General features: G+C 42.0%; 1 protein-coding gene across 1 annotated transcript; it reads right to left on the reverse strand.

The window, feature by feature from the left end:
• PPP2R2A (protein phosphatase 2 regulatory subunit Balpha) lies at window positions 1-25,568 on the reverse strand. The gene is made up of 10 exons (XM_010216398.2): window positions 25,418-25,568; window positions 24,707-24,781; window positions 7,769-7,866; window positions 4,845-5,010; window positions 4,165-4,277; window positions 3,727-3,904; window positions 2,911-3,075; window positions 2,154-2,323; window positions 1,384-1,475; window positions 1-1,011 (listed from the first exon to the last, which is right to left on the reverse strand). The coding sequence occupies exons 1-10, from the start codon at window positions 25,536-25,538 to the stop codon at window positions 732-734; spliced, it is 1,458 nt and encodes a 485-aa protein (XP_010214700.2). The 5' UTR covers window positions 25,539-25,568; the 3' UTR covers window positions 1-731.

Below are 25,568 nucleotides of genomic sequence, written 5' to 3' on the forward strand. Positions count from 1 at the left end.
GAAAACAGATTCTCCATTCTTTGTCACTTTTATTCAGTAGTTTGTTTGTTTTTCTCCTTATTTTCTCTTTTTTTTTTGGTGCCAGACATGGCAAGGAGTGATTACAGTCAACTGTTTATTAAAACATTTGTTGCAACACAGACCCCCTTTACCACTGACCCCAAACGGACCCATTTCATGTGCTTTATTTGTTTTGTTTTCTATACACCACCACCAGGGCTAGGTGGAGGGGGATAAAAGGGAAAGGGGGAGTCCAGGAGGCCAGAAGGAGGAGGAATGCTACAAGCCACAGCAAGAATGAGCTGTATTTAATAAAAAAGGGGGCCACAAATGATACAGTAATGAGGTTACACAATTAAATCCCATAGCATGATTGAAGGCTTTCCCTGTGTTTGACGTCATCACAATGGAAGGCATAAAAAGTGGAGTAAACCGATGTTGATACAGTCCAATCTAGTCCATTAGGCAAGATGGTGCAAGTAGTCATTTAAATTAAAAAGTGCCCTATCCTCACCTAAATGGCTAGCAGACATGGAGAAGAACACAGGGACCGATCCACAGAGCTTTCTCCATGTAGCTATAAAAATGTGTTGTCATATGGCACATTTTTAAACACTGGAAAGGGGTGCCATAATGGACCTCTCTCATTCTCTTTCGTTTACAGGTACAAATGCTAGATTCAACTATTTCAACTATGCAGGAAGTGGACTCTTCAGGTAGGAATGCCAAACCTAATTCATTTTGTCTTGAAATATATACAAGTTGTTTGTAGTAGCTACGGCAATGATATTTTCCTTAGGATGCCAGGCTGTATGTAGAATCTTCTTGTTGAAGTCTAGGCTGTCGACGCTGATTTCGTCCTTCTTTCGCTTCCCGCTTGCACAAACTTTACGTGGCTTCAGAACCGTGCGGGGTTTGTTGTTCTCCCGGGACGCCTCTAAGGTGATGTCTCGCTTCGTGTTTCTGTCAAACATTCTGAAGAAATTGTTGTAAGATCCCGTCATGACAATGCTGCAGGTGAAAGAGAAGAAAGAAAGAAGCAACACAGCATTTGAGAACAACCTCTGGGGAAACGTTATTTGAAAAATAACTAAAGTAAAAATTTCAGTCTCTTCAGTCTTTAAGTGGCTGTAGCATTTGATTAGTAAACTGATGAATTTATTTAGTGTACTAAGGTAACTGTCTATAATCCTAAACTCCAATTATAACTCTGGGCTAATATGCACATGCTATTGCCCTAAAGTACTATTATTTTCCAAGACAGTCCAAGAATAGAGAGACAGATATTTGAGGCCGTTCTTCTCAAAACAGGAAATTTGAAAGATTTTTTCCTCCACAAATGAAAAAAGACTTAAATGAATACAGAGAAGAATTAAAACTTGCCTGTCTGATCCATTCCAACAGCATTCAAACTTGTCAAAAATGCAGTCATTCTCATACAGTGAGCAGAGTTTACTTCTGAGGTATTCGTGCACCTGAAAAAAAAAAAAAAAAAAAAGGATGAATAGTCAACATGACACATTCCTAAAATAACCTGGATACTCTGTTCCAAAATTACAGAACTGACAACCACCTTTATCCCTTTACTCAAGTCCCTCTATATTCTGCTCCACAGAACATACATGTGAGGTGTATCACTCGGGGAAGGAAAAGATGCATCTCCGTTTTCTGAATGCTCTCACTCTCTGAGCAGGTATCGTAATACCTGTTATTTGCTTCACGGGAAACGGCTTTCTTATTACTCTCTTAGAAGTCTTACAGTGTCTACCTACTTTCTTCAAAGTCACAGTACAGTGACTAATCATCTCACCATGAATGGTAAAGAGGAAACCTGCAGCAAGTTTCTTATTAACTCCCTGAACACCACTATAGCAATTCTCAGTATCAATTGAAAAAAAAAAAAAAAAAAATCAAACATCTCTTCCATAGGATTCTTCTGCCTCCCATTTTTCTGGGAAGGAATAGGTGAATATGAAGTCAACTCAAGTTTCTAAAACATGCTATTTTATAGCTGAAAGTTACCTTCTACAGATCCCCATCATCCAAGAGGGGCACCTAAATTCAACTGCTCGATCAAGATTATTAGAGCAAGATTCAGTCTTTCTGAAGTTTGCAGTTATAGCCTATAAGATTTTAACATCTTCACTGAGTACCTGGTATGTTTCCACAGGTCTGTTTTCCATATTTAAATCCCAGATCTTCACTGATAGATAATCTCTAGTCATCATATATCGACCACTATGGCTAAATTTGACATCGGATATGGAGGAGATAATTTCAGAGAAGAATGATCTGTTGCTAGGATCTTCTGGTTCTTCAAACACTGTATAGAAATAAGACAGGCATGTAAAGACTGTCAACTCTCTTACAATACATCTAAATGAAGTGAAAACATTTACCAATACATTTGCCATTGTGGGCTAGTCTTCCTGTGCTGTATACAGTATCTGTCAGTGCAAAAATTGCCATACTCTGAGATGTTTTATTTAACAGAAAAGCACATCAGCTTGCAAATAAATGCAGTACTTATTAACATTTTGAGGCTTCATTCACATATGTAAGACTTGTAGCACAGGTACAGATCAGGGATCAAACTGAGCTAGTGTTTTCCCAACTGCAGCCTGCAGCAAGCCATTTCTGGTCCTACTGTCATGGAGACACCCCCACTTAAAATTGCTTACCAGATTAATCACTTACTCTGGAAAAACATACCTAAAACCTAGCTAAAAGTTAAATTCATATTTAATATACAAGAGAAATAAAATACACATAGTTTTACAGAATCACAGATTTTCTGTGTAACAATTTTCTGTTTAATATTTTAGTACATACTTTACGGGTTTCTTACTTTTCTCTAATTGCAAAACATCAAATTCCATAAAAGAATGAGCACTGGAAGGCAGAACTCACATTTCGAATGTCTGTCACAGAGTGCTGATGCTCTCATGTCACAGAGACGAATCGTTCCTTTACTGCTGCTGTATACAAACGTGTTACAGCTGTTTGGGTGGAACTCTGCAGCTGTTATCACCTCCGTCAGCTCTTCCATGTTGGCAGGTTTAATATCTACAATATCTACAGCATTTTGTTAAGAAATTTTCTCTGATTTTCACAAAACATTTTTCACCTTTACAAATGTATTCTGTTAAGTTTCTCCAAATCACTAAAATATCTGAAATAGCCAAACAGACTTTTAAAAACATTTGAAATTTGGAAGCAGGACAACACTTAGGTGTCAAAGAACAAGCTGGATAGTCCCACAATTTATCTAGAATGCAAAACTAACTCTGCATTCCATATCAGCTTTAAATTAATTCTTACAACAGTCAATAGCTTGCTTTTAATAAACAAGGTAAATTTTTGGCTACACTTCAGCACCGAGTAATTTTATACTATAGTATCACCCAGATTTTGCCAGATAAAACTTACTGTGCTTAAATCCTAATTTTATTAGGATAATAAAGAAGGTATATATGATGCCTGCCTAAAGAAGGCATATATGATTTCTGCTCAGGTTCCCTTTTTATTTGCCCCGGAGTTTCCCTATATTCATCTAATCCAAAGCTTGCAAGAGGGAATGAAGGTTAGAACATGAAGGGGGTTGATGGCTGATCCTATGAAGGTTAGAAATCAAGATAACTTTTTCAAGACTGTTAAACATTTTTTCCCCACTTTAACAATCCATGCTGTGAAGCAACATGACAGAACGACATGAAAAAAAGATACTAAAACTTCTGTCTGTAATTTCTAGATGCCACAGATTAATCCGCAAGTCATCTGCGGATAAGTATGTTTCATAATCACTATTAATGGAGATGGAATTGATGTGATACGTGTGAGCATTGGCAAATATTCTTCGTGGACTAGCTTCAACCATGAGGTCCATGGGCCTGAACACTGGCACCTGCAAGATACGAAGCAGTGTGAAAGGCTGAGGAGCGACGTGCTACAAACACGTGCACAACCCCCAAAGGGGAGGAAGGGATCTCGGAACCAGCTCAAGCCAGCGAGTGCCTGCTGGGTCTTGAGCTGCACCCCAAAATGGGCAGATGCCCACGGAGCAGCTCCCCACAGGGCGCAGAGGGAGCCCCAAGCGCCCCGCGCAGCGTCACGCTCACGCGCCGCCTCCGCCGGGAGCACTGACTACCCCCGCGCGCTGCTCACCCGTAGTGTTGTAACTGTAGTAGGATCCCTATACCGTCCATCTTCCTCCTTTAAATTGTAGCCCTCTGGTCTTTTGTCCCTTTCACTGATCTTCCATAACTTTATTGTTTTATCTGAAATGAAACAGCCACACAGGTCCAAATCAAAGCTCCAACTAAGCATTATTAGACTTTACAGGTGCTATTCTTTGATAAGTAGCCTTCAAACAAGAGGAGACTACCTACTTGTAGCAACAAAACTAATCTGAAGAACTAGTGCTTGGAAATTCAAACAAAATCAGGATAAAGCTGTTGCTTTGTCTCAAAATTATAGGAAGAAAACAGGACAAGATAAAATAAAGAGCCCTCCTCCACAGTTTGCTCTTTCCAGAAAAAAAATAGTATAGCAATTTCCAATTAGAATCAGTATTACTACTATAAGCTCTAACGGGTGCAGTTATATACATATAAAGAGACTGAATGACAGTTCAGCTACATTCTTTTGCTATAAAGCAACCAAATCAAAATCCACATATTTAAACAGCATGACTCTTGTATAGCCAAATCTTTAGATACTTGCATTTAAACATAACTTTTTACCAAATATCTATGGAATGGGGAAGGATTAGACAGACTCCTAATAATGAACCTAGTTAATGTTAAATTGTTTTACATTCACATACAGTTATGTATGTAACTTACCATTTGTAGACAATAGAAATTGAGCAGCATTTTTCTGGGGTAACCACCTAATTTTGTTGATCTTCTCTTCAATTTCTAAACTTTTCAAGTAGTCAAACTCTGGTTCATGGCTTTGAAAGGTACTGTAAACATTGTATTCTCCCCTACTGTGAGACTGGGTTTTGTTCTGAAAAAAAAGAATTAAATGATCAAGATATATATGCAGTAAACACAACGACTTGTAAGGGCTGCAGGCAGTGGAGAGAACTAGATGGACACACCACATACATAGGCAGGTGGCTAATTAGAATGAAAATATTAAGGCTCCTGAATTCTACTATTGCCTATGTCAGATTTACTGCGAGTACCCTTTGGCTTACAACTTGATTTATTTTAAAAGCCTACAAAACAGAGAAAGAATATCTTCTCTAGAGACTTGATTATAATTTCTACTATTTTGGTTAGAAAGCACCAAAGAAGAAACAGTCACTGTAGCAGTTCTTGGTCCTAGAGTTTCTAGAAACTCACCCTTGTGAATAATTACTGCACAAATTTACAGAAAGTTCTATGTCCCTTCTTGTATTAACTCAAAGCAGCTGAAATTACTAACTTTTTCATCCAAATATTCTAAAATATTCTAGGCATGAGTAATTTGTTCGGAGGTTTCTGTGCTATGTTTTTTGTTGCTGTTTAGAACCCCAAATCTGCATTATTCTCTCCTCTAATTACAGCCCATGCGGGTTTCCCCAGGAAGATCCTCTGCAAGCGACGCACAGGCACGCAGGAGGCCCAGGCCGCTCGGCACGCCACGGGAGCTCCATTCGTAATTACTACGTTTATTAGCAGCAGGCTACAGTTCTGTAGCTTGTGAACTCCCCTGTCGCTGAGGATTTCTGCTCTCTTTTTAAGGAGCCGTCCTTCTTTCTCCTTATTCTGTAAATGAGGAGCTCGGATGGACAACCCCCCCTCAGCTCAACACATCTCCCACATCACAAGTCACACGTGCCGTTAGCTGAAGAATGGAAGAACTGTTTGGAGAAGGGGAGAACATCCCACCGAGCCTATTTCCACTGCCTTAGACAGCTACACTTTAGGCAGGGCCTCCCAGCACCACCACTACACTGCAGGGACCGTGCAGCCTCAATTCCTTCCGCCAGGCCCGGTGACTGTGAAAGAACCTGAAACTGCTTCTGAAGCTGCTCACTAGGCACCACTGAAATCTCTCCAGGCTTCACTGCGTGACACATGTTCCAGTCCCAGACACTCCAAGACGTTGCTCCATCACATGCCTTTCCTGTGATAGGTTCTTAACAAGGGACTTCTCTGTCTCATGTCCATCCATTCATCTCATCCCTTAACACCTAGGTAAAACATACTTCTTGATATGACCCTTGCTAGCCCACATTAGTCACATTCCTTCCATCACATTCTCTTGCTGTACACCCTTATACTAATGGCAGGCAGGAATTCATACATTTTACAATAACCTGTGGGGGAAAGAGAGGCCAAAGTAAAAAATATGCCTTAGAAATAAAATTTGACACTACAATATTGTACCACACCTACCGACTATACCAGTTTTCCCACCCTGGGGAACGGAAGGAACTTCGTTGAGTTTCAGGAAGACCTAACAAGCGCAGCAGGGTCACTGCACTGAACAAGAGTGACTGCTGCGCCCTAGGAAATGCTGGTCAGGACTCGGTGCTCTGCCTTCAGCTCGGCACTCGCCATGATAATACAGCCTTAAACATACTTTGTGTATTCTAGTCAAGCTATACAGGACTGGAGAGTGCAATAATACATTAAATCCATCCTTAGAATGGAAAGCAAGACTTCAGCCACTGGATCACTCAACGGGGAAAAGAAAAAAGGTGTTGGCCCAAGTACATTAAATTCCAAATTAGGTAATTACAGGCTGCATATGCAAATTCCTCCTTCAATTAGATGCAGTATTCATTTCCTGCCTTACTCTTAGGCAATGTTACCTGCTGTATGTGGCAGAAGAGCTGCCACATTCCAGCCCAAAGACGGCAGCACTGCAGCAGTGAGCAAACCTACACACTGTGTAACTCCTTATAGAGCAATTGTATTTTAGGGGTTTTCCTTCTGGATGTCGTTTGCAAAGCTCTTTGGAATGCAGTAGGATGGAAGGAGGTAGATGAACCCATCCAAAACACTCAAAAATAAATCATATGTAGGTAATTTTGCACAAACCTGCTGTAGACAGCTGTCCCTAGGGTACAACTACCTGCCAAGTTTGGGAGGACAGTTCCCATTGCTCATTCCCTGAGCACTGAAGAGCCAGTTTATGCCAAAAGCAATTGTGTGAGACCGAATGCAAGGATCTAGACAGGCCCTACTAACCCCAATTTCCAGCTCCAGAAGGCATAAAAGCCATGGGCGATACATCAAAAATTTAAGGAATCGTTCATTAAAAGACAACACACTTGAGAAAACGTGAGTAAATGAGAAAATATAGCTACATAAACCTTTGGTTAAATTTAAAAAAAATATGGCTTTTTAGAGGCTCCTTAGAGCAGGCAAACTGAATGACAGAATTTAAGACAGCAAAAGTTTATGCCAGATTCTAAACTGTAGGAAGATAATATAGATGATTTTACCCAGCTATGGGAAGCTAATATGAGATTAACAAGCTCTGTGGGCAGCTCCTCAGCCAGGCAAACCCCACTAGATGGCACCAAGCGACCAAAAGGATTTATGTGCAAAGACAAGTTCCTGCTGCTACAGAAGGAGGAAGAGAACTCTTACCTTTAGTTCACATACTGATGAGAAATGCAATCAATTTTCAATAACTAATGTTTAGAATTTTAATCCCTTATTACACAGGCATAGAGTTTTTGTAAAATCTGATATAAAACCACCTTCATCTTTAAGCAGAACATGGAAACAAAGTATTTAATATACTTCAAGTAGTTGGGACTCACCTCCTGCTCCTGTTGAAAGATGACAACTCTGCCTCCTTTGTCTCCTGTCGCTAGTAGCTCTCCAGAATGGTTAAATTCTACCGTAGAGATTATATCGGCTGCACAGGAACAAGGACAAAGCCCACAAGTTAGTCCTCCTCCTAAATGTCAAATGATCAAGAAAGCTCCGATTCGACAACTCTGCTGGGGTGGAGGGTTCAGGCATCAGTGTCTGAGGAACGCGAGAGCTGGGACAAGCAGGGAAACTGGGATATGAGCTCAGGCCAACGCCGAAGGAACCTGCGGGATCATTTTTCTAGATGAAGGAGGTTTATGTTACTACAAATATTCTTCCGTAAGTGTTTATATTAAATGGGAATATACATACAAAAATCAGTCATGCCTAAGAGCAAATTAATCTGTTTATACAGCTGGGTTTTTTGGAAAATGGATTTTTTGAGATAAAAAACAAATTAAATTCACATTACAAGTATACCAATTTACATTTTCAAACATATACTTCATGTTTTCACATATCCAAATAGGAAAAATGACCATTCTTTGAGCACCACCTTCAACAAATTGCAGCTGACCTTGCAAAATCATCTATAAAAAACTAATTTTTCCACCAGAAGATGGAAGATTTTTCCTAATTTTTCATCAGAAGATGGAAGCACCTAGGATTTTTAGGCATGCAGTCCAGGCTATTCTGCCTTTATTCTTAGACAAGTGCAGATAAACAAGGCAACTGAGGTTTCTAATGGATGGTTTCTTTTTTTTTTTAAACTAGACTTCTATGGAGTGCTCCAAGAACTGAAAACCGCTAAGCAGCAGCAGCAGCAGCAGCAAACCTGCCCGCGCTCGACACGGCTGTGCAGCGCGCAGGGAGGGCACCTGCAGGCAGCGGTGCAGCCTCTCCCTGCACCGGGGTCTGCGCCCGGCCCGAGGACACGAGCGCCCTTGTCCCCCGAGCGCGGCCGCCGGCGCGCGGCCCCCGGCTGCAGACCCTCGGAGGCGGGAGCCGCGGAGCCGCCTCTCGGCGGGAAGAGTCGCTGGCGCCTGGATCTGCCCCGCACGCAGCACGGGTGCCCCAGAGCAGGGCACGGGCACGAGCTCGTCCCGCACCGATCCGTCCTGCCACGAGCTCGTCCTGCCACGAGCGATCGGTCCTGCCACGAGCTCCTCCCGCACCGATCCGTCCTGCCACGAGCTCCTCCCGCACCGATCCGTCCTGCCACGCTCCACAGAACTGCAGAAACTGAAACACAGGCTGAAATGTCCCACCGAGCATCATGTAAAGTACACTAATATCATGTAAGCTTTTCTGTAGCTATACCAGTGCCTGCATCGCAAACTCAATTCCTGAGTGCAATTCAATATACTTTTTTTCCTTCTCACTGGAAAATTACGGTTGCTTCACACATTCATCCACATATTTGTGAAGATGAAAGAATTTCTCTCTCACATTTGTGAGATTTAATTAAAATGCAGACCATGTAGATAAAGACGTGGCTTTCCACGTGTACCTTTCCCAGGGGAACAGACACAACTTACAGATACTCAGTACCCATTTAAAAAGTGCAGGCCATCTAATTCAGATGGTTCCACACAATGCAAGTCAGAGTGGTGCAAACCTGACCGGAGGAGGCCTTGAGACAGTTTTAGAATAATTAAAGAAAAACAAGATAAATAATCTTTTAATATTGACAAGTTTACAGAAAAATAACTTTTTAAAAAAGCACATTCAGGAAATCTAACACTGCAAGCTAGGCCAGTCTCAGAATGGAGATGATAATGTGGCAATTTATCAGCTCATCTAAGCAGTGTATTGGGGGTAAGGAGTAGAAAAGACAGCAAAGATTTAGCCATAAAAATCTGAACACAGGGCATTCATCACTGTACTATTTGATTTACAAAAGGCACTCAAAAGTTTTACAAGGTCAGAGGACTTAGCATTGGAGCCTAATTATTGCAATATGTAGCAGCAAAGACATTTTACAGAACGGGATAAAATGCCAGCTTTCTGAATCTGGTTTAATACATCCTGTATCTAATAGTTACACAGGTGTCTCATACAGCAGAGTTGCCATGTGCCAACTTTTCTGCAACTGTTCCAGGCAATCTCACTTTTGAGATTCGTATTTTATCTCTCAGTATCTGCATGAACCTCCATCTGTGAATGAACTTTCAGCACTAGCATCCCCACACCTCCAGGATGAACAGAGCATGTTCTGTTAGTAGGAGCAAAGGAGTGAATTCTTCCACACCTGATAAACCATCTAAAAGATAATTTCAAGTACTTAGACCAATTTTTCTTTAAATTTAAAAGCTGCATTCCATAATAGCAATCACAACAGAAAATTAATATTTCATTTTTAAATTAAAGATGCATCTATATATCCTAGTGCATCTTCTATACTGTAAGCTTTAACAGCTCCTTCTCCAAGGACAAAATAAATGTGCTAAAAATATAAGCAGAAAAATGCGCTCATTAACTAATCTCAAAACACAGCCAAGATGCATATTTTACACCAAACCAGCACTGGAAAGCAAAGCAGCCGGCATTTCAAACCCAGCCACCCAGCGCTAGGAATACTGCATTCCCATACCTTGGTCAAAGACAGAGACTGACATCAAGGCACTGCTGCTCAACTGGGCGGCTTTAATAGCGTGCGAGAGCTGGCAGGGGAAGCATTTCATCGTCCGCAGTGCACCGAGTCGCTTGTGGATCTTCATCTGTATTCACACCCTTGCTGCCAAATGAAACCAATATTGGCCTGTTCCTCCAAAGGGTGCCTGGGATCCCGGCGCTGGTTCCGTGGAGGCGGTTCCGGCCCCGGGCGCTGCAGCGGGCACGAGGGCCGTTTCCGCTCCGCTCTCCGGGCGGGAGCCTTGCAAGCACAGCGGGCTGCGCGCTCGGCCCGGGCGCCGCCGATGACACCTCCCATCGGCGGGCAGCACGAGGGAGGAGGATCCGAACGCGCAGCACAACAGCGGCGCTATTGTCACTAGCGCCAGCGCCTTTGAGAAGCACGAGGCGTTCTAATATCTACTGCCGAGCTCCTCAAGCAGCAGTGCTGCAGATAAGCAACCCTCAAAACCGTATCTGATAACCATAGCCCTCACAGGCCACGCTGAGGGCAGCGGTACCCGCTAACAGGCCTGCACGGAGCCACGAAAGGAATACGCGGTCCCCGGCCTCAAGAGAGCAGATCTGCGGCTCCCCTCCAGTGTCTAAACACATCTCTGACATGAAGATGAAATCTGACATTTCAAAGCACTGGGACTTTAAAACACCACGGTGCAACATCAGACACAGGATGAAGACCAGTCTGGCAGAAAAAAAAAACAAGATGGATGTATGGCAAAGTGCATCTACATTCCTACGGAGTACCCATCACTACTGCAATACTAAATTTAATCACTCTTACAGATACAGAGAAATGAGAGAGGGAAAAAAAAAGATTTAAGAATGTCTTATAAAAATAAGAAAATAAAAACAAGAATAAAAAATAAGAATAAACATAAAAAATAAGAAATAAGAAAAAACCCAAAACTTTAAAAATGTTTAAAGTTTTATCTTAATTTTTCTGAAACCTGATTTTGTGTCTTGCCCACAGGGCAGCTTGATCCTTTGACACCAAGCACCATCTGACACCTCCAAAGAGCAGAAATCCCCTCTTTCTTGCAGGGCTTTCACTCTGCACGGAGGTCTTCTCCGGAGTAAAACTGCCGTGACCTTTCCAGACAGATATGCTCATGGGCAAGTTTCTATTAAAAATTTCATAGTTTTAGTATTCAGAGATGCTGAATTAGGACAAAAGGTTAATATACTACAACATAACTCAAAATGGATAATTATTAATGAGAACTTATTAAAGACATCACCACTTTTATATTCCAGTGTCTCTTTTCAAGAGGAACGAATATCATCATGATCACCAATGCAGAAAAAGCTGCAATTCACATTGCCCAGGAAATCCTTTCTTTTACAAATGTTTTATTAAAATATTTCATTTTACTAGCAAGTGCACATTCTGTTTTAAGCATAAAACATGGCTTCTTCGGCAATAAAACTGCCTGTAACTTGCATTTTGAAGATACATCCACCAAAACTGCAATATCCCTGAAGCATCAAGATCCACCCCCAGAAAGTATAATCACTTGGTTTGATAACAGAACAGCTACTTCTTGACAGTCTGAGTACTTAAAAACCTAAAATAATCCAAAAAGCAACTCCAAAACTCTCTGCAGAAAGGTAACCATGTCAGGCAGAATTCAGATGGTAGGTGAAGGCCAGAGGATGAGATGACCAATTCAAACAGAACCAGGCAGACGACACCGTTCAGAGAATGGTCAAGAAATGCATCTTTGACACGTCTGACCTGCTTTTTGCCCCTCTAAAGCAAAATAATGCTTGAAACACAAAACGCACCAACAGACCCTGGAAGGCGCTTTTACCTTCTGGGGGCCTTCCAGACTCTTGACTGAATGCATGAATGCTGAACAAGACTCACACCTGCCGAAGTCGCAAGCAAAATTCAGAAACAATGACAGAAATGGTTGTGCTGATGTTCTCCCCTTGCTGACAAGCCTGTGGAATACGGGAATGGAACGGCCCTATCAGTTCAAACAATCAAAAAATACTTTAATCCAATGACTCAGTTCCAGAAGGCCCACTGTAAAACTGAAATGCAATTTTGCATTAAATTTTATTCTAATAATAGAATAAAATGTATTTTATTAGCAGAGAAAAAGCTATCTATTTTAATGTACCATGAACTTTATATAAACTTTGCTTATAAAACAGCCTTGGTAACCAAAACATGTCACCTACTCTACAGCACTAAGCCAATCACAACAGCTAACAAAGAGTGTCTTTACTGCCCCAGACCTAAAGGGTTTCTGTGCAAGATTTTGGAATCATGTTGATCTGCTGCCTAAGCAGAGAGTAAGTAAATCAGTATGTTGACACAAGTGGAGTAATCTGATGTCTCCAAGTACTGAACAAAGAATCACAGTATTTAAAAACATTTGGGGTCTTCTTCTTTGTTTATACACCTTCCCAGTGGCTCAAAATACAATTTTTGGAATTTTCTAAAAAAGCAACTGAAACAAATCCTTTCCATAAGGTATAGAGGATTTCTTATAGCTTGATAAAATAGCTCGATAGAGCAGCCCATTATGTGCATGGCTCTGATTTATCACACTTATCTGGATCCTAATACACGGTGCTTTAAGCCTCAGAAGCCAGGCAGTAAAGTGTTAAGTGGGACAGGAAAGGCTGTTTAAATAAGATTAAGACTGCCTGTGTCCATATGTGTGTGGAAAGCAGAGCTCCCGAGACACAGGACCCCACAACTACCCACGAGGGAAGGAACAGAAACCCAAAGCACGATTGCTGCGTAGACAGAATAAAAGGAGAGAGGCCTTCTGCATTCCAGCCCCATCCCCAATTCATGCACGTAGAGGGGGATGGGAGGAGGACTGCACACTTTAAAGTTACCATGACCAGTTTCACTATTGACTTCATCTCCCTTTTCTCCATTCACTTTCAAGAAGATTCTCTGCATTCATTCCATTTCTCTGGGGTGACCAGGCAACGAAACCAAAGGCAGCAGGAAAAGGCATCCCCTGTTCGCTGCCTTCGCAGGACTCCCTGCAGCAGCCCGTTAGCAGACCTCTTTGCTAGGAGAGGGCATTAGAAATACACTCTTTCCTCAGACACAGGAGTGCACGAGGCAGTATAGGTGAGGACAGAAGGAGAGAGCGGGGCTGTTTGTGTGGCGGAGCTACTGCAGCTTCCACCACCAAGTTTAATCACCATATCACCATTTTCCTCCAGCTTTTTTGGATCTAGGCAGGAGGCCAAAGAACAAACGCTCCGAGACAGCAACGCTCTCAGCCCTAGCAGCAGACGGGCAGGGCCGAACGCCATGAGCTCTGCCCACACCACCGGCCAGGCCCGTGCGAGTGACCCCGGGACACGCGGAGCAAATTAAACGGTGGCTTCCTGCTGTTCAGCGAGACCCAGCTGAACACGGGACGCGACCAAATCTGCGGGGCAGGGGGAAATGCGGAGCCATCACCTCTCCAGACAGCACAACTCAGCTGGCAAACCGGTGGCTGTCCACAACCAAAACACCAATTTCCATCAATAAGCACACAGTCTCCACAAACTTACGCAGGTCCCTGAACAAGGTCAGAATTTGATGTTTCTAAAAGGGAAAGGAAATGAACCTAAACCTCACAAACCACTGACTTCCTGTGTCCATCTGCAACAGTAGGAAATGCAAAGCCTCCCGCTCGCGACTCCGAGACACCTGTGGCTGCGCTGAGGAAACAATGATGAACAGCAGCAAGATGAAGCACCCACAAAACAGATACAATATTCACCAGGGTGAACTGATCGCTCAGGACTTTCACTTAAAAGGACAGTCTACAAAGTCTGAGCTTTAGGAAAGGGGTTAAAGCATTTAATTTAAAAATGGCTCTGAGTTTTGAGAAGAAACTTTTCCACCCTAAATTGATTTCAGGCTGCTTTGATGGTTCCATAGTGGATCGCATTAGCTCTACCACAAAAGCCTCCTCCTCCAGTTTATTTTTTAAGTTTACAGTGAACTTAGCATTCATAAACGGAGTCGAAGAACACAGCCCTTGACGTGGGAGCAGCTGGAGTGGTGCTAACTCTGCAGGCTGATGAATCTCATGGACATTAGCAATACTGTATCTCCACAAAGAGCAAAGCGACGTTGTTCTGGGCTGCCTCAGCGCGGTACATGGACGCTAGATGAACATCAAGGTGCTCTGAAGACCTCCCCAGATTTTTTTTTTTTTAGTTCAAATACTCTCAAATCTTTGAAAAAGGCCTCTTAAGTTTTAGCTTGAAATAGTATCTTCAGATTCTCATGTACTTAGGTTTATAGTTTTGCTCCTGAAGAATACCCGAAGAATCCAATCAAGTAAATAGGACTCGTAAGATTCATTCACTCGTTTTATCAGTGTTGTGAATATGTTTAGTAAGGCATATATGCATATAAACACAGAGAAAACAGTTTACTGGCAAAAAAAAAAGTGCTGACAAATGATTGGCAATTTTCTAATGCATTTAGTTTAACTCTCTTAATACACACGCTCCCCCATACTAAGGTCTTCCTTAAAACCTGACAGGAAGTGCCTATTTGCTTTTCCTATTCACACTAATTCAGTTCTATTGTTGGTTGAAACAAAGGTCTTTCAACCTACATCACCCGTTCCCAGGACATTTGACACCAGTTTATTAATATCATAAACATAAGAGGCAGAAGTGGCAGAAATCCAGACCCACTCCCAGTACGCGTCTTAAATAACTTTAGAAAGGTGGGTGAATAATCTTGCAGACTGCAAAGCTCCAGCACAGACTCAAAATGAGGAACAAGTGGTGAAGGGTCCCGGCTTCTCCTCGAGCTCGTTCTCTGCAGCGGCTGCGCGTCCTTGCAGCCTGGATTTGTAGCCTGGAAGTCCTTGCCTTGTGTCCTTGCCTGATTTCCATCCAAAAACAGCGTGCAATTACTGCACTAGTAAGAAATTTCCAATGAGATTGTAGACAGTAAGAAAAAAAGAAAAAAGAAAGATTATTCAACAATAGGGGTAGCTAAGCTCTGATATATATGCTTTTGAGACTGTCACATCTGCAGAGCTGAAGGGGTTTTTTGTTTTGTTTTTTAAATAAACACCCATTGATACTAACAGGGACAGATGAAAGCTGTGTGTTTGCAGAACAGCCTAGCGAGCTCCCAAAGTCTTCTCGGCCCTGTTTGCTGCACTACCACCCTCACTTTGTTGTGACAACTGATAAACACATCTGTTGATAACCAGCAGCTCAGCAGAGCACTGAAGAGGCTACCAGTCAGTGTGGATTTCATAAATGCCATGTTATTTTCATGCCCTTTTACTCCCTTTAGAAGAGGATTTCTGCTTTGTCAAAAAAAAACTTTGGGAGCAACAAGCCTAGAGGGCACCGAGCCACGCGGCGAGGGGACGCAGAGGAGCGCGCGCTGCGGCCTCTCCTTCCCCGCACGGAGCGCCGCCGAGCTCCCCCAAACGCTGCCTTAGTCCAGATACCCCGCATCAAATAATACCCAAATACACTGACATAAAAGCCATTTTAATTGCTCAAGATCAAGTGTGTTCTCCTACACAGTACTGAAAAAATACCCACTGCAAAATCAGCTACGTCCTAATTCACATAACTAAGCATTCAGCCAGTACAAATGCTGATCCCTTCAGTGAACAGCCAGATTAAATCATAAATAATCTCTGCTGCAAGACGTATTTACTTGCAACAGTTTTTAAAAATAAGCTCTTCAATACCAACAACAAAAACACACCTGCTTCTGCTTCCATTTGGGCATTATTCCTTCTTTTTTTTTTTTCTATGCTCCAATTAGACCATTCATGAGGCCCTGAATTTAATTTCAATCAGGAACTTACTCTTCAATTCCTTGTTCCAGCCCCCCACCTCCACCTATAAAAACATTCCTCACCCCATCACAGTATATACACTGAAGTACACATATGTATTATAGACTGCATAGTCCTCAGAAGACCTTGCTTTAGATCTTTTCAGGAGGCCTGTTTGTGTTCCGAGGTAGTACACAGCTATTTATGGAAAAATCTCAGCTGAAACCACAACCAGAATTTCGATGGGCTGCACAGCACAGAAAAGCCAGCGGTCAGTTTTCTGTTTGCAAATGACAATGTTTGGAAATAACATTCTGTGTTCTTGTTTCGCATGTGTTTTCCTTTCAGTGGTGCCTTTCCCGATTTGCCCCTGTGGACGTCACAGATCAAGAGCACTAGAACATCTTGATTTTCCCTTTTTGCTAAAGCTATTCCAAAGCACACGCTGCAAGTTCAAAACTATTAACAGGATTTTAGGAAAATAGAATATGGCAGTGCCTCTCAAAATCAGCTGCTAGAATTCTGTGGCTTGGTGTGCTTTTCTGATGCACATACATATAAGCACACACATGTGTGTGTATGTATTTACACACACACAAAAACATACCCTCTCTCACAGTTTCAGCCTCTTCTCAGACATTCTTTGACAAAAGCTCTTATTTCAGGTGGAAAAGCTAAGGCCAAAAATGTAAGGTTTTGGTCCTCAAATACCAGGGGTAAAATGGAAGTGACTGTGGCTAATCCATCGCCCGGACAGCACCTCCTCGGGAGGGATGGAGACGGAGCAGGGCCGCCCTTCCCGAGGGAAGGGAGCCCCGGGCAGCTTGCTGCACCTCGCAGCGTCGCAGCGCGACCCGCTCCGGTTCCCACTATTAAATGACTGTAGAATAAAGACTTCATGTTATTTTACTCACCGTGGACATCCACTCCTTCAATAGTTCATTTTAATATTTAATCTAATTTTTCCAGTCACATTTGGAAGATGTAAAGTAGTTTTTTCTTTGCCAATTGTTTTGTTCCCTCGGCAAGTATCTTGCTGGGCTTCTATTCCAGCCCAAGCATACATGTCTCAACTTTTTTAAAAAAAATTTCTCTTCTGAACAGTGGATAACACCACTCTGTGGCCTGGATTTTCTGAGGTTTTTAAACATTCATTCCTCTAAGTGACACACAAGGAAAAACACACGCTTGGACTGCTCTGTAAAGTGGGTCCTTGTAATTGGAAGATATTAAATTGGAACATATTAAAATCAAACCTTACAAATCTGAGCTAGATACAAACCTTATCCATAAAGGAATCATTTTATCTCTCCATTTCCTTCAGCCATAGACTAGGACATTACAACTCTCTTGCTGGATCTTGAAAGAGTTATTTAAATGCTGAAAGCCAGACAAAGCATGCAGCAAAACTATCGCTAAAAGATTTCAAACTACCTCACGATAACTTCTAAAAGGTTTTGAACCTTACTTGGGGAAAACAGCCCCCATACAAAACATACCAGCTTTTACAGAGAAGGAAAGCAAATCACAGATGGGTTAAACAACTTACTCCCAATAGCAGATATCATCGGATCAGGATGATTATTTTCAATTATCTTCATTTCTAGCCTTCCTTTCTTGTGAGTTCAAATCTCACAATGACTAAATTTAAGTTCAGTAACTTCAAAACTTGGTCAAAATAGGTAAGTAGTAACAGTTGTATACAAAACCAAACTTGACCCTCATTCAAACGACACTGAAAATATGAACTGGAAGGTGCCAGATGACTTCCAGTTCAATGTTACATAATTGTACAACTTCTCAAAAATAAAATAAAAATCCACACATGCATCAACAAGCTTCCCTGACAAAGAGGGCTGTGTACAAGCTCCTGTGTCGATGACTTCTGTGAGATGACAGCAACCAGCAAGGAAGGGAGATTAAGCTGGATGTGCTCCTACACAGGATGCGGTCTCTCAATAATGAGATTTCTTCTACCAACACACCCACCTACTTGTTGTGCAGAACAGGAACCCCGAGCAGCAGAGCGAGCTGGGACCTCGTAGCACAGTCACAGACAATTCAGATCAACCCAGCTCACTGCTGGAAGCAGCAGAATGGTGGAAGTGCTACAGCAACAAGTGGATGCACCATACTGCACAGCAATGCTCCAGTCCCCTTGGCTCAAATCAAGGAAAAGAACCCACAAGCTCCAGGGAGTTAACATCTTTACAAAATCTTGGGGAGCATAAAAACTAGCCATCCTCTTCCAGCCATTTCTCTGAGGCATCTAAATTCTATAAAATCAGAGGCAAAATTGTTGGGTCAAGCACAGCAGGAGCCCGATCGAGCAACAGGACTGATGCGCTACCAGCCCTCACCACTCTAGGGGTGAGTTATCACTTCCAAAACAGACTGGACTAAACAGACAGATTCTGAACATTTCTTGAAAAGGAAGATGAAGTAAATAAAGATTTAACTTGGGAAACCAAAGTATGAAACCAATGTTCCTCCCCAGCGCTACGAGAGTTCACCCTAACAACTGATGTCAATATGCAGCTCTGGCCTGCTGAGCCAGTTTATTTTTTCCAAATACCTTACATGTTTTCAGCAAGTCCTTCATACTGAATTCATAAGCACTGCATACATGCAAACATAGGTCAATTCACAACTTGTGTGAATCTTCTAACCTCTTCCCAACATCAGAAAGTCCATCTGCAATCTACTGTGAAGAATCAAATGATGGTGCCTGAAAAGCATTTGACGCTCAGGAAACAGAGGAAAGCATACTTACTAACATACTTGCCAAATAAGGGCAAATTAGAAATGATTAAGTTTGGAATAAGATAATACAATCACCTTAACTGTTTCTGCATTTAAAAAAAAAAAAAGCACCCACCAAGCACTAGCGTTGTGCTTGGAGATCACATTCTCCTAGAACGTTAAAGAACTGCAACTGAATACATGAAAAGAAACAGTGCCACCCAACATGTATTCTACATACCTTAGAAATCCTTCTTACAATACAACTCTTTTTAAATCCTTTCTTCATGACACTAAAATTTCTTCCCACTGTTCCAAAATTAGATGCAAGTATAATTGCCTAAGGGATTTAACATGTGACCCAAATAGGCTGGTTTTCTTAATGGTGCTATCACTTGTGGATTGCTAAAAGGAAAATACATTTTTATAAAGAATGTCTGACGAAATTAATAATTTCTCCTCCAGTGCTTAACAAAAGCTTCATAAGTTAAAAGAGAAGATTGCAACCACTCCTGTTTGGGCAATCATTTTTTTCTGCCATGCACAGAAGCATTATTTTTTTTTCCAGTAACATTGTAAACTCACAACAGTAGCATCCTATCCAAGGTCTTATTAGCCAGCATCTTCATCTTAAATGCAAATGTAGTAGCTCAAAAACTTTCAATTTCAGACAAGAAAACCATCACGTGACATTACGTGCTGCCCAGAGCAACATCCTCAACAGCCCAGAATGACTGGGAAGCCAGAAAACAGCAATTGTGTGTTCAATAAAGGGAGCCCTGCTGTCTAAAACCATCACACAAAAACCCACACATAAAACACCAATGCTCTACCTCTCTTAAGGGGAAAGGCATCTTTTTGCACTCTCCTGTGTGGAAACAGGACAATTGACAATTTTTCTCTCCCCATCTCCATACTGGCCCACATAAGTTGAACGAATGGCAACAGCCTTTGCATTTCCACCTTATTTACATAATAGCTTTATCAGAGTTAAACCTAACACTTAGATAGTGCATGGTTTAGGAGTATAACTGAGCTATAAAACAATATAATGAAATTACATTACACATATTCCACTAGGAAGTTTAAAATCTAGAAAACCATCCAACAGATGTAATCTTGTTCTTACTTTAGAAGAAAAGTGCTTCGTGAAAAGAGATGATTCCAAATTTGCCTGGCTCAAGTATTCTTTCCTGTATTTCTCTTCTCTCTTTGTTTTCACAGAAAGATGACAGCCATGTTCTCTACTCACACTCTATGTTAGAACTTTTTTTTTTTTAAAAAAAAAAAAAAAGGAAAATCTGAGTTTCACTAAGTTTCACTAAGAAATTATTGACCACTCGGCACTTCTCAAACAAACTGCCTTGCTCCAAATTTTGCAACCTAAGCTATCACTATTTATTACAGTGCATTGAATAAATACAAAGATCTGAAAAACTCTTACAATGGTAATAAAATAAACTTACATTAACGCATGTGTTTTGGGAGCACATCTTTCCTATAGAGGCAGGAACACACGGCACCCTTAATTTGGTACCAGGGCAATTCATAGTCCTTCACTACAGGAGATTTTGCATGCAATCAAAACATGCTGTAACTCGCACAGTATTTAATAAAAAGAAGGCCTCATTCTATAGCATCTAAGTGCAAAGCAAAGCATTAGTTTAGGTGAAGTAAACGCCCCAAACAAGGGACCAATTTCTCAGATTTTTCCAGCGACGCAGTGTACCTGTCGCTCATTCCTGTACCTTACCAAACGGTTTGATTTGGTCAGTATCTCACTTTGATCTCTTAAGATTACCTTGCAGTTCTGATATTAGATATATTGTATCGCAGGCCTTCAGTCAGCACGAGCACAAAGTACATCTTGAGCAGCACAGCTTAAGTCCTTCCTTCTCTTAATGCACTTTCCCATTTGCATTAGCCCAGTATCAGAGATTCAACTCTGCTGAAAACATAACCCAGTAAAACCCAGTTTTACGTATTTTTCAGCTGGATCAGCTTCCCAAACCAGTTCATTGTGCAGTTGCACAAACACTTATGCCAGCAAAGTGGAAAGGAGTGCCTCTTTAAGCAGAAATGCTGCCAAACATGTAGCCATGGCCTAAATAGGCAAGTCGGAGGAGAGCGGCGAGAGCGAACAGCCCAGCCGGGAGCGCCCAGCCCTTAACTCTTCCTTCAGCTCTGCAGCCAGTGGGAGTTTTCTGCTTCATTTTAGCCCTCCCAAAGCATCTTCTGTGATGCTGCTGCTGCCCAAAACAGAATCTTCAAAATTAAAAACTACAAAGTTTTCCAAAGGCAGACCAAGAGCCACCCGGATTTTCAACGATAGCTGTGCTACCCTGCAGCCACATTCATTTGTATGGTTGGAGCCTTCTACCTGGTCACTGTCACATCCATATTTAAGATAAAAATTAGCTGGGACAAGGACTGGGTTTCTGTAGTCCAAGTACAAAGATGACAGCAAAGCACCGCAGCAAAACCAGCGGATAATCAATCATACATAACTGCAGCTCACAAAAATCCCAGTTCAGCTCCCTCTCCCAATCTTTCTTCCACATGATTATCCCAGGCTCCCACGCGAGGCCCTCACGACTCTTCTTGCCTCGTGCTGTACCCGCTCCCACTAGAGCGGCGGGAAGCAGCGCCCATGGGCGCCTCCCGCGACGGCCCCAGCCGTCCCTCGCCGCGAGCCCCGGGGCGGCCGCGGGGCCAGGCCGGCCCTGCACATGGGCACTGCTGACGGTTCTGCTCGGCTTCAGCAAGGGCTCCCCCTTGCACCCTGGTTAGCGATCAAAGAAACGCGTTACCACATCCATCTACCACACACTGCTCAAAGCTGGCGGGGAGAACGGGGGAAGGGTTACGGTTCATCTACCTAAACCACCAAATACTGACTTTTCAGTAGTTAACCATTCCAGTCTAGGTATCTTAAGCATTATAGGTGGTAGGTGTTGCACATGAAGGTGACGAGGCCAAATCTGACCTCGGATCTACTGCACTGGCATCCTTACCACACCACACACTGTTGCTGCTGTTATTTTTTATTAAAAAAAAATATCCTCCATTGGGCTGTCTTATAGATACTGATTACTGCAATAACTAAAGCAATAATGTTCTCCTGGCTGACATATAGTAGCTTAATTGGTGCACAGGTACAAAGTATATCAATAAGTTAGATTTAAACAACGAGAAAGTTTACCCACAAAGTGTAATCTATGTGGTAAAACTGAAGATAAACCCAAGCTGTTTTTATATAACAAAGAACTTCCAATATAAATATTGCAATATTGTATTACAAATAGGAAGAAGACAGAAAACAAAATATCCCACTCCCTCATCTTTCGGCCTTTATTTTCTTCATCTTGTTTTCAGTGACGTTTCGGTATCCCCTTCCCTTTATTTATTTTTTTATTAATTTGAGCTACGCTTTCAGTTAAAGCTTCCCAATTCATAGCTTAGACACTACCCTGCATATATTGTTACTATCCTCAACAGTCCCAGGCACAAAATCGGAGCATACAGTTGTTAACTCACTTTGAACCACAGTGGTTAAAAGAATCACTCAGTGCTCAGACAGCAGGATTTTCCTTTGCTTTCCCCATGGTGCCGCCACAAGAGGCCAGAAAGGCAGGCAGAAAAAAGCTCAGACACGACTTAAAGCCCCAACGAACTTGCTCTTGAGCATTTTGGAGGAGGAGGACCAGAAGCAAGCAGAACTGCTATTCCAATTTCATGAAAAGCAAACAATCCCATACAAAACACTTCCTTTCAGGAAAAGAAAGCTTCAAGTCAGAAATACAGCCAACAAAGGGGAAAATGTACAAGTCTCAGCTTGATACATTATCATCCATTTCAGAAGTATTACAGAGAGACATTATAACGCATTAGCAGGAACTCTAAGGATCTCATGCGAGCAAAAAGATGCATTTTGATTTAGACAGCTGGTTTACAACCATTTCCAGCATGCACCGTGGGAGCCAAATGGACAGAAAAAATAGAGAATTTCAGCTCAACAAATTCATTACAAGTGTAATACCTTTTTAGGCACCTCATATCTGATTCCAGGCATTTAAATTTCCAAACTCACAGAAGATAGAGGCTTTGGGCGTTTTGCCTTAGACTCAGCCTAGATCAACTGCAGCCAACTACTAAATCAGGCTTTTCTTTGTTCTTTGGGCCACCAAGTGAGAAGTCTACATCTTCCGTATGATCAAGCGTGGACATTCTTGCATTTTTTTGCAAGCCATCCCGTGCTGGCTTGCTGAAACTGAAACTAGGCAACTCAGGGCAGCCTTCCCGAGCTGCACACACCGCGAGGGCGCCCAGCGCGGCCCCGGCCCGGGGCAGGAAGCGCGAGGCGGGCAAGTCCTGGCTCAGAGCACAAACCACAGCGCTTCACAACTGCTAACACTCTGCAGGACAGACTGCTCGGCGTTTTCAGATCACTCTAAGAGCCACTGTATCACAAACACGTCATGTGAAAGCATCCGTCACTATTACATGCACATCACAAGTCTACTTCAATTATGATTTGCAAGCACAAGCCACAATTTCTGTATTTCAGGACTTTTGTCATACAATTGGAATAAAAATATATAAAGTTTAAAAATTGACAGGAAAAATATATATATAATAGAGTTGATAATTTTAAAGTAAAGCTGGAACTCAAAACTATTCCATTATAAAGAAAAAAAAAAAAACAACAGCTCGCTTGCTTCCAAAATCCACCTTTCAGTTTGTAAACAACAGCCCAGCGGTTTAAAGTGTATCATTTTCCACATGTTGCAATTTAAACAAAAACAGGACACATGTTTAGAAGGAGTTTTTGGCCTTTAAAAGTCAATCTGAACTACATGCCAAATGTGAAAATAACAGGAACTCTCATTACTGCTTTTCTCAGTATAACATAAGTCCCACTTGTTTGTGTGAGCAGGAAAAAGCCTACTGCTTGCAGAACAAAAACTTAAACTCACAAGACTGTTGGCTATGCTGTGCAAACAGGTCCTTACAACCAAAGGAATTCTGAAGTCAGTGGGACTTTCCCAGAAAAAGATCAGAGAAAATTTTGTACAGTGCTAGCGTCATCTGAGCAATACGGAGATGCTCTAAAGGCGCCTGAGCCAAGTTAAAAAAAAAAAAATAGCAAATAGTATTTTTGCAGTCAGAGGCAGCCATCTTAGTGTAAGATGACACTTGTCACCGCCAGCACCCAGCTTCCAAAAGCTTCCGAAAGTTTTAGGCAGTTTCCAGCATCTCCTCAAACCCAAAACCCTCTCTTTCCATCGTAAACATGCACAAATAATCAGATTTCTTCCTCTTATGGTTAAGGGAAGCTAGGAAGATAAGAAAAATTACTTGATCTTTATCTAGTACTTAGATGTTCAAAGAGTACAAACATTAATTAATTCTCGCAACACCTCCCCATGGAACGTATCACATTCCTCATTTTGCAGATTAGCGAAAAAAATCCAAACCAAAAGCCAAACGACAGGAAAATCTGAATAATATTTTTTTGGGGAAACATTTCCAACAAAATAGTCAGGAAGCCTGAATTCAGCCCTCCTAAAAGTGTACAAAACATAATGCACAATCCAGAGTTTGATCCTGGCTTTAGGTATCCAAATGTACATTAACTTTCAGTTTACTTGGCTAAAGTTACACACAACAGAACTGAGGTATTTTAGCAAGATTGCACTCAAATCTTTCTGCCAAGGCAGCAGGGATAAGGAAGCTAGGGTGAGGGGAAATGCCAGTAATAAAAATTGTTCTTACCTTCTGCTACATCATCATCTACAGCGCCTTTCACCTGAGAAAAACACCACTGAATGTCATTTCCTCCTCCAGCTCCTACAGGACACAATCAGAAAGAAAGAAATGAGACCCCCACAGCGACACAAAGAGCGCCCGGCTCGTTCCCAACGGGAGCGTTCACAACTCCAAACACACCTACTTCCCCAGCGCGGCCGGCACAGTTGCAAACTGCCCCTCCCTCCTTTTCCTCTACAGATTTTGGTTTTGTCATTAATCATTTGCCCATGGCCGATGCAACGTTTGTCCAGAAGAGCAGCCGCGCTCAGAAGGATTAAAGCCCCGGCTTGCCAAACGGCGCCGCGCGGCCCACGCGGGTGCAGCGACATCCTAGTTCACAAGACGCTCCTTCCTACCCAGGGAGCAGGACTCTCTCCCTATAGCCAGCCACGAACGGGAACAGTAACTGCCAGAACCACCCTGCATCTCCGTCTGTTAATCCATATTAGCCAAGCGCATTATCCATATTCTTCTTTAACCACAATAGTTAACTGAGCCCGTGTACTAAAGGCTAAAGAAAAAAAAAAAAAAAAAGGTTTACCACAGTTTTAGTGTCTCTTTACAGACGTAATAAAATTATCAGTCTTAAAAAAATAAAATATATAAAAAGAGAAAAAAAGCAGCAGATTGAGCAGCAAAGCAAACAAACAAACTCATGTTAACAAGTTCTACTACCATAGAAAACGGATCGAAGAGAAAACTTCAGGAACATTACTGCCTCGGCGGAAGGCAGTGATTCATTTGAACCCTGCCACCAAAACACACAAAAAAACGCCACCCATTTCTTTTGCATCATTCTGAGCAAATCACTGCTGGGCTGAGTACA

This window comes from Tinamus guttatus, unplaced genomic scaffold (assembly GCF_059628265.1).
Source record: "Tinamus guttatus ecotype Peru unplaced genomic scaffold, ASM5962826v1 Tinamus_guttatus_pri_ptg000123l, whole genome shotgun sequence".
NCBI lineage: Eukaryota > Metazoa > Chordata > Aves > Tinamiformes > Tinamidae > Tinamus > Tinamus guttatus.

Coding starts and splice junctions, on each gene's coding strand:
- PPP2R2A (XM_010216398.2), bottom strand. CDS start 25,538: ATGATGCAAAAGAAATGGGTGGCGTTTTTTTGTGTGTTTTGGTGGCAG. Junction 4,278..4,844: donor ATTTCTATTGTCTACAAATG/GTAAGTTACATA, acceptor GTTTCATTTCAG/ATAAAACAATAAAGTTATGG. Junction 3,905..4,164: donor CTACAGTTACAACACTACGG/GTGAGCAGCGCG, acceptor CGTATCTTGCAG/GTGCCAGTGTTCAGGCCCAT.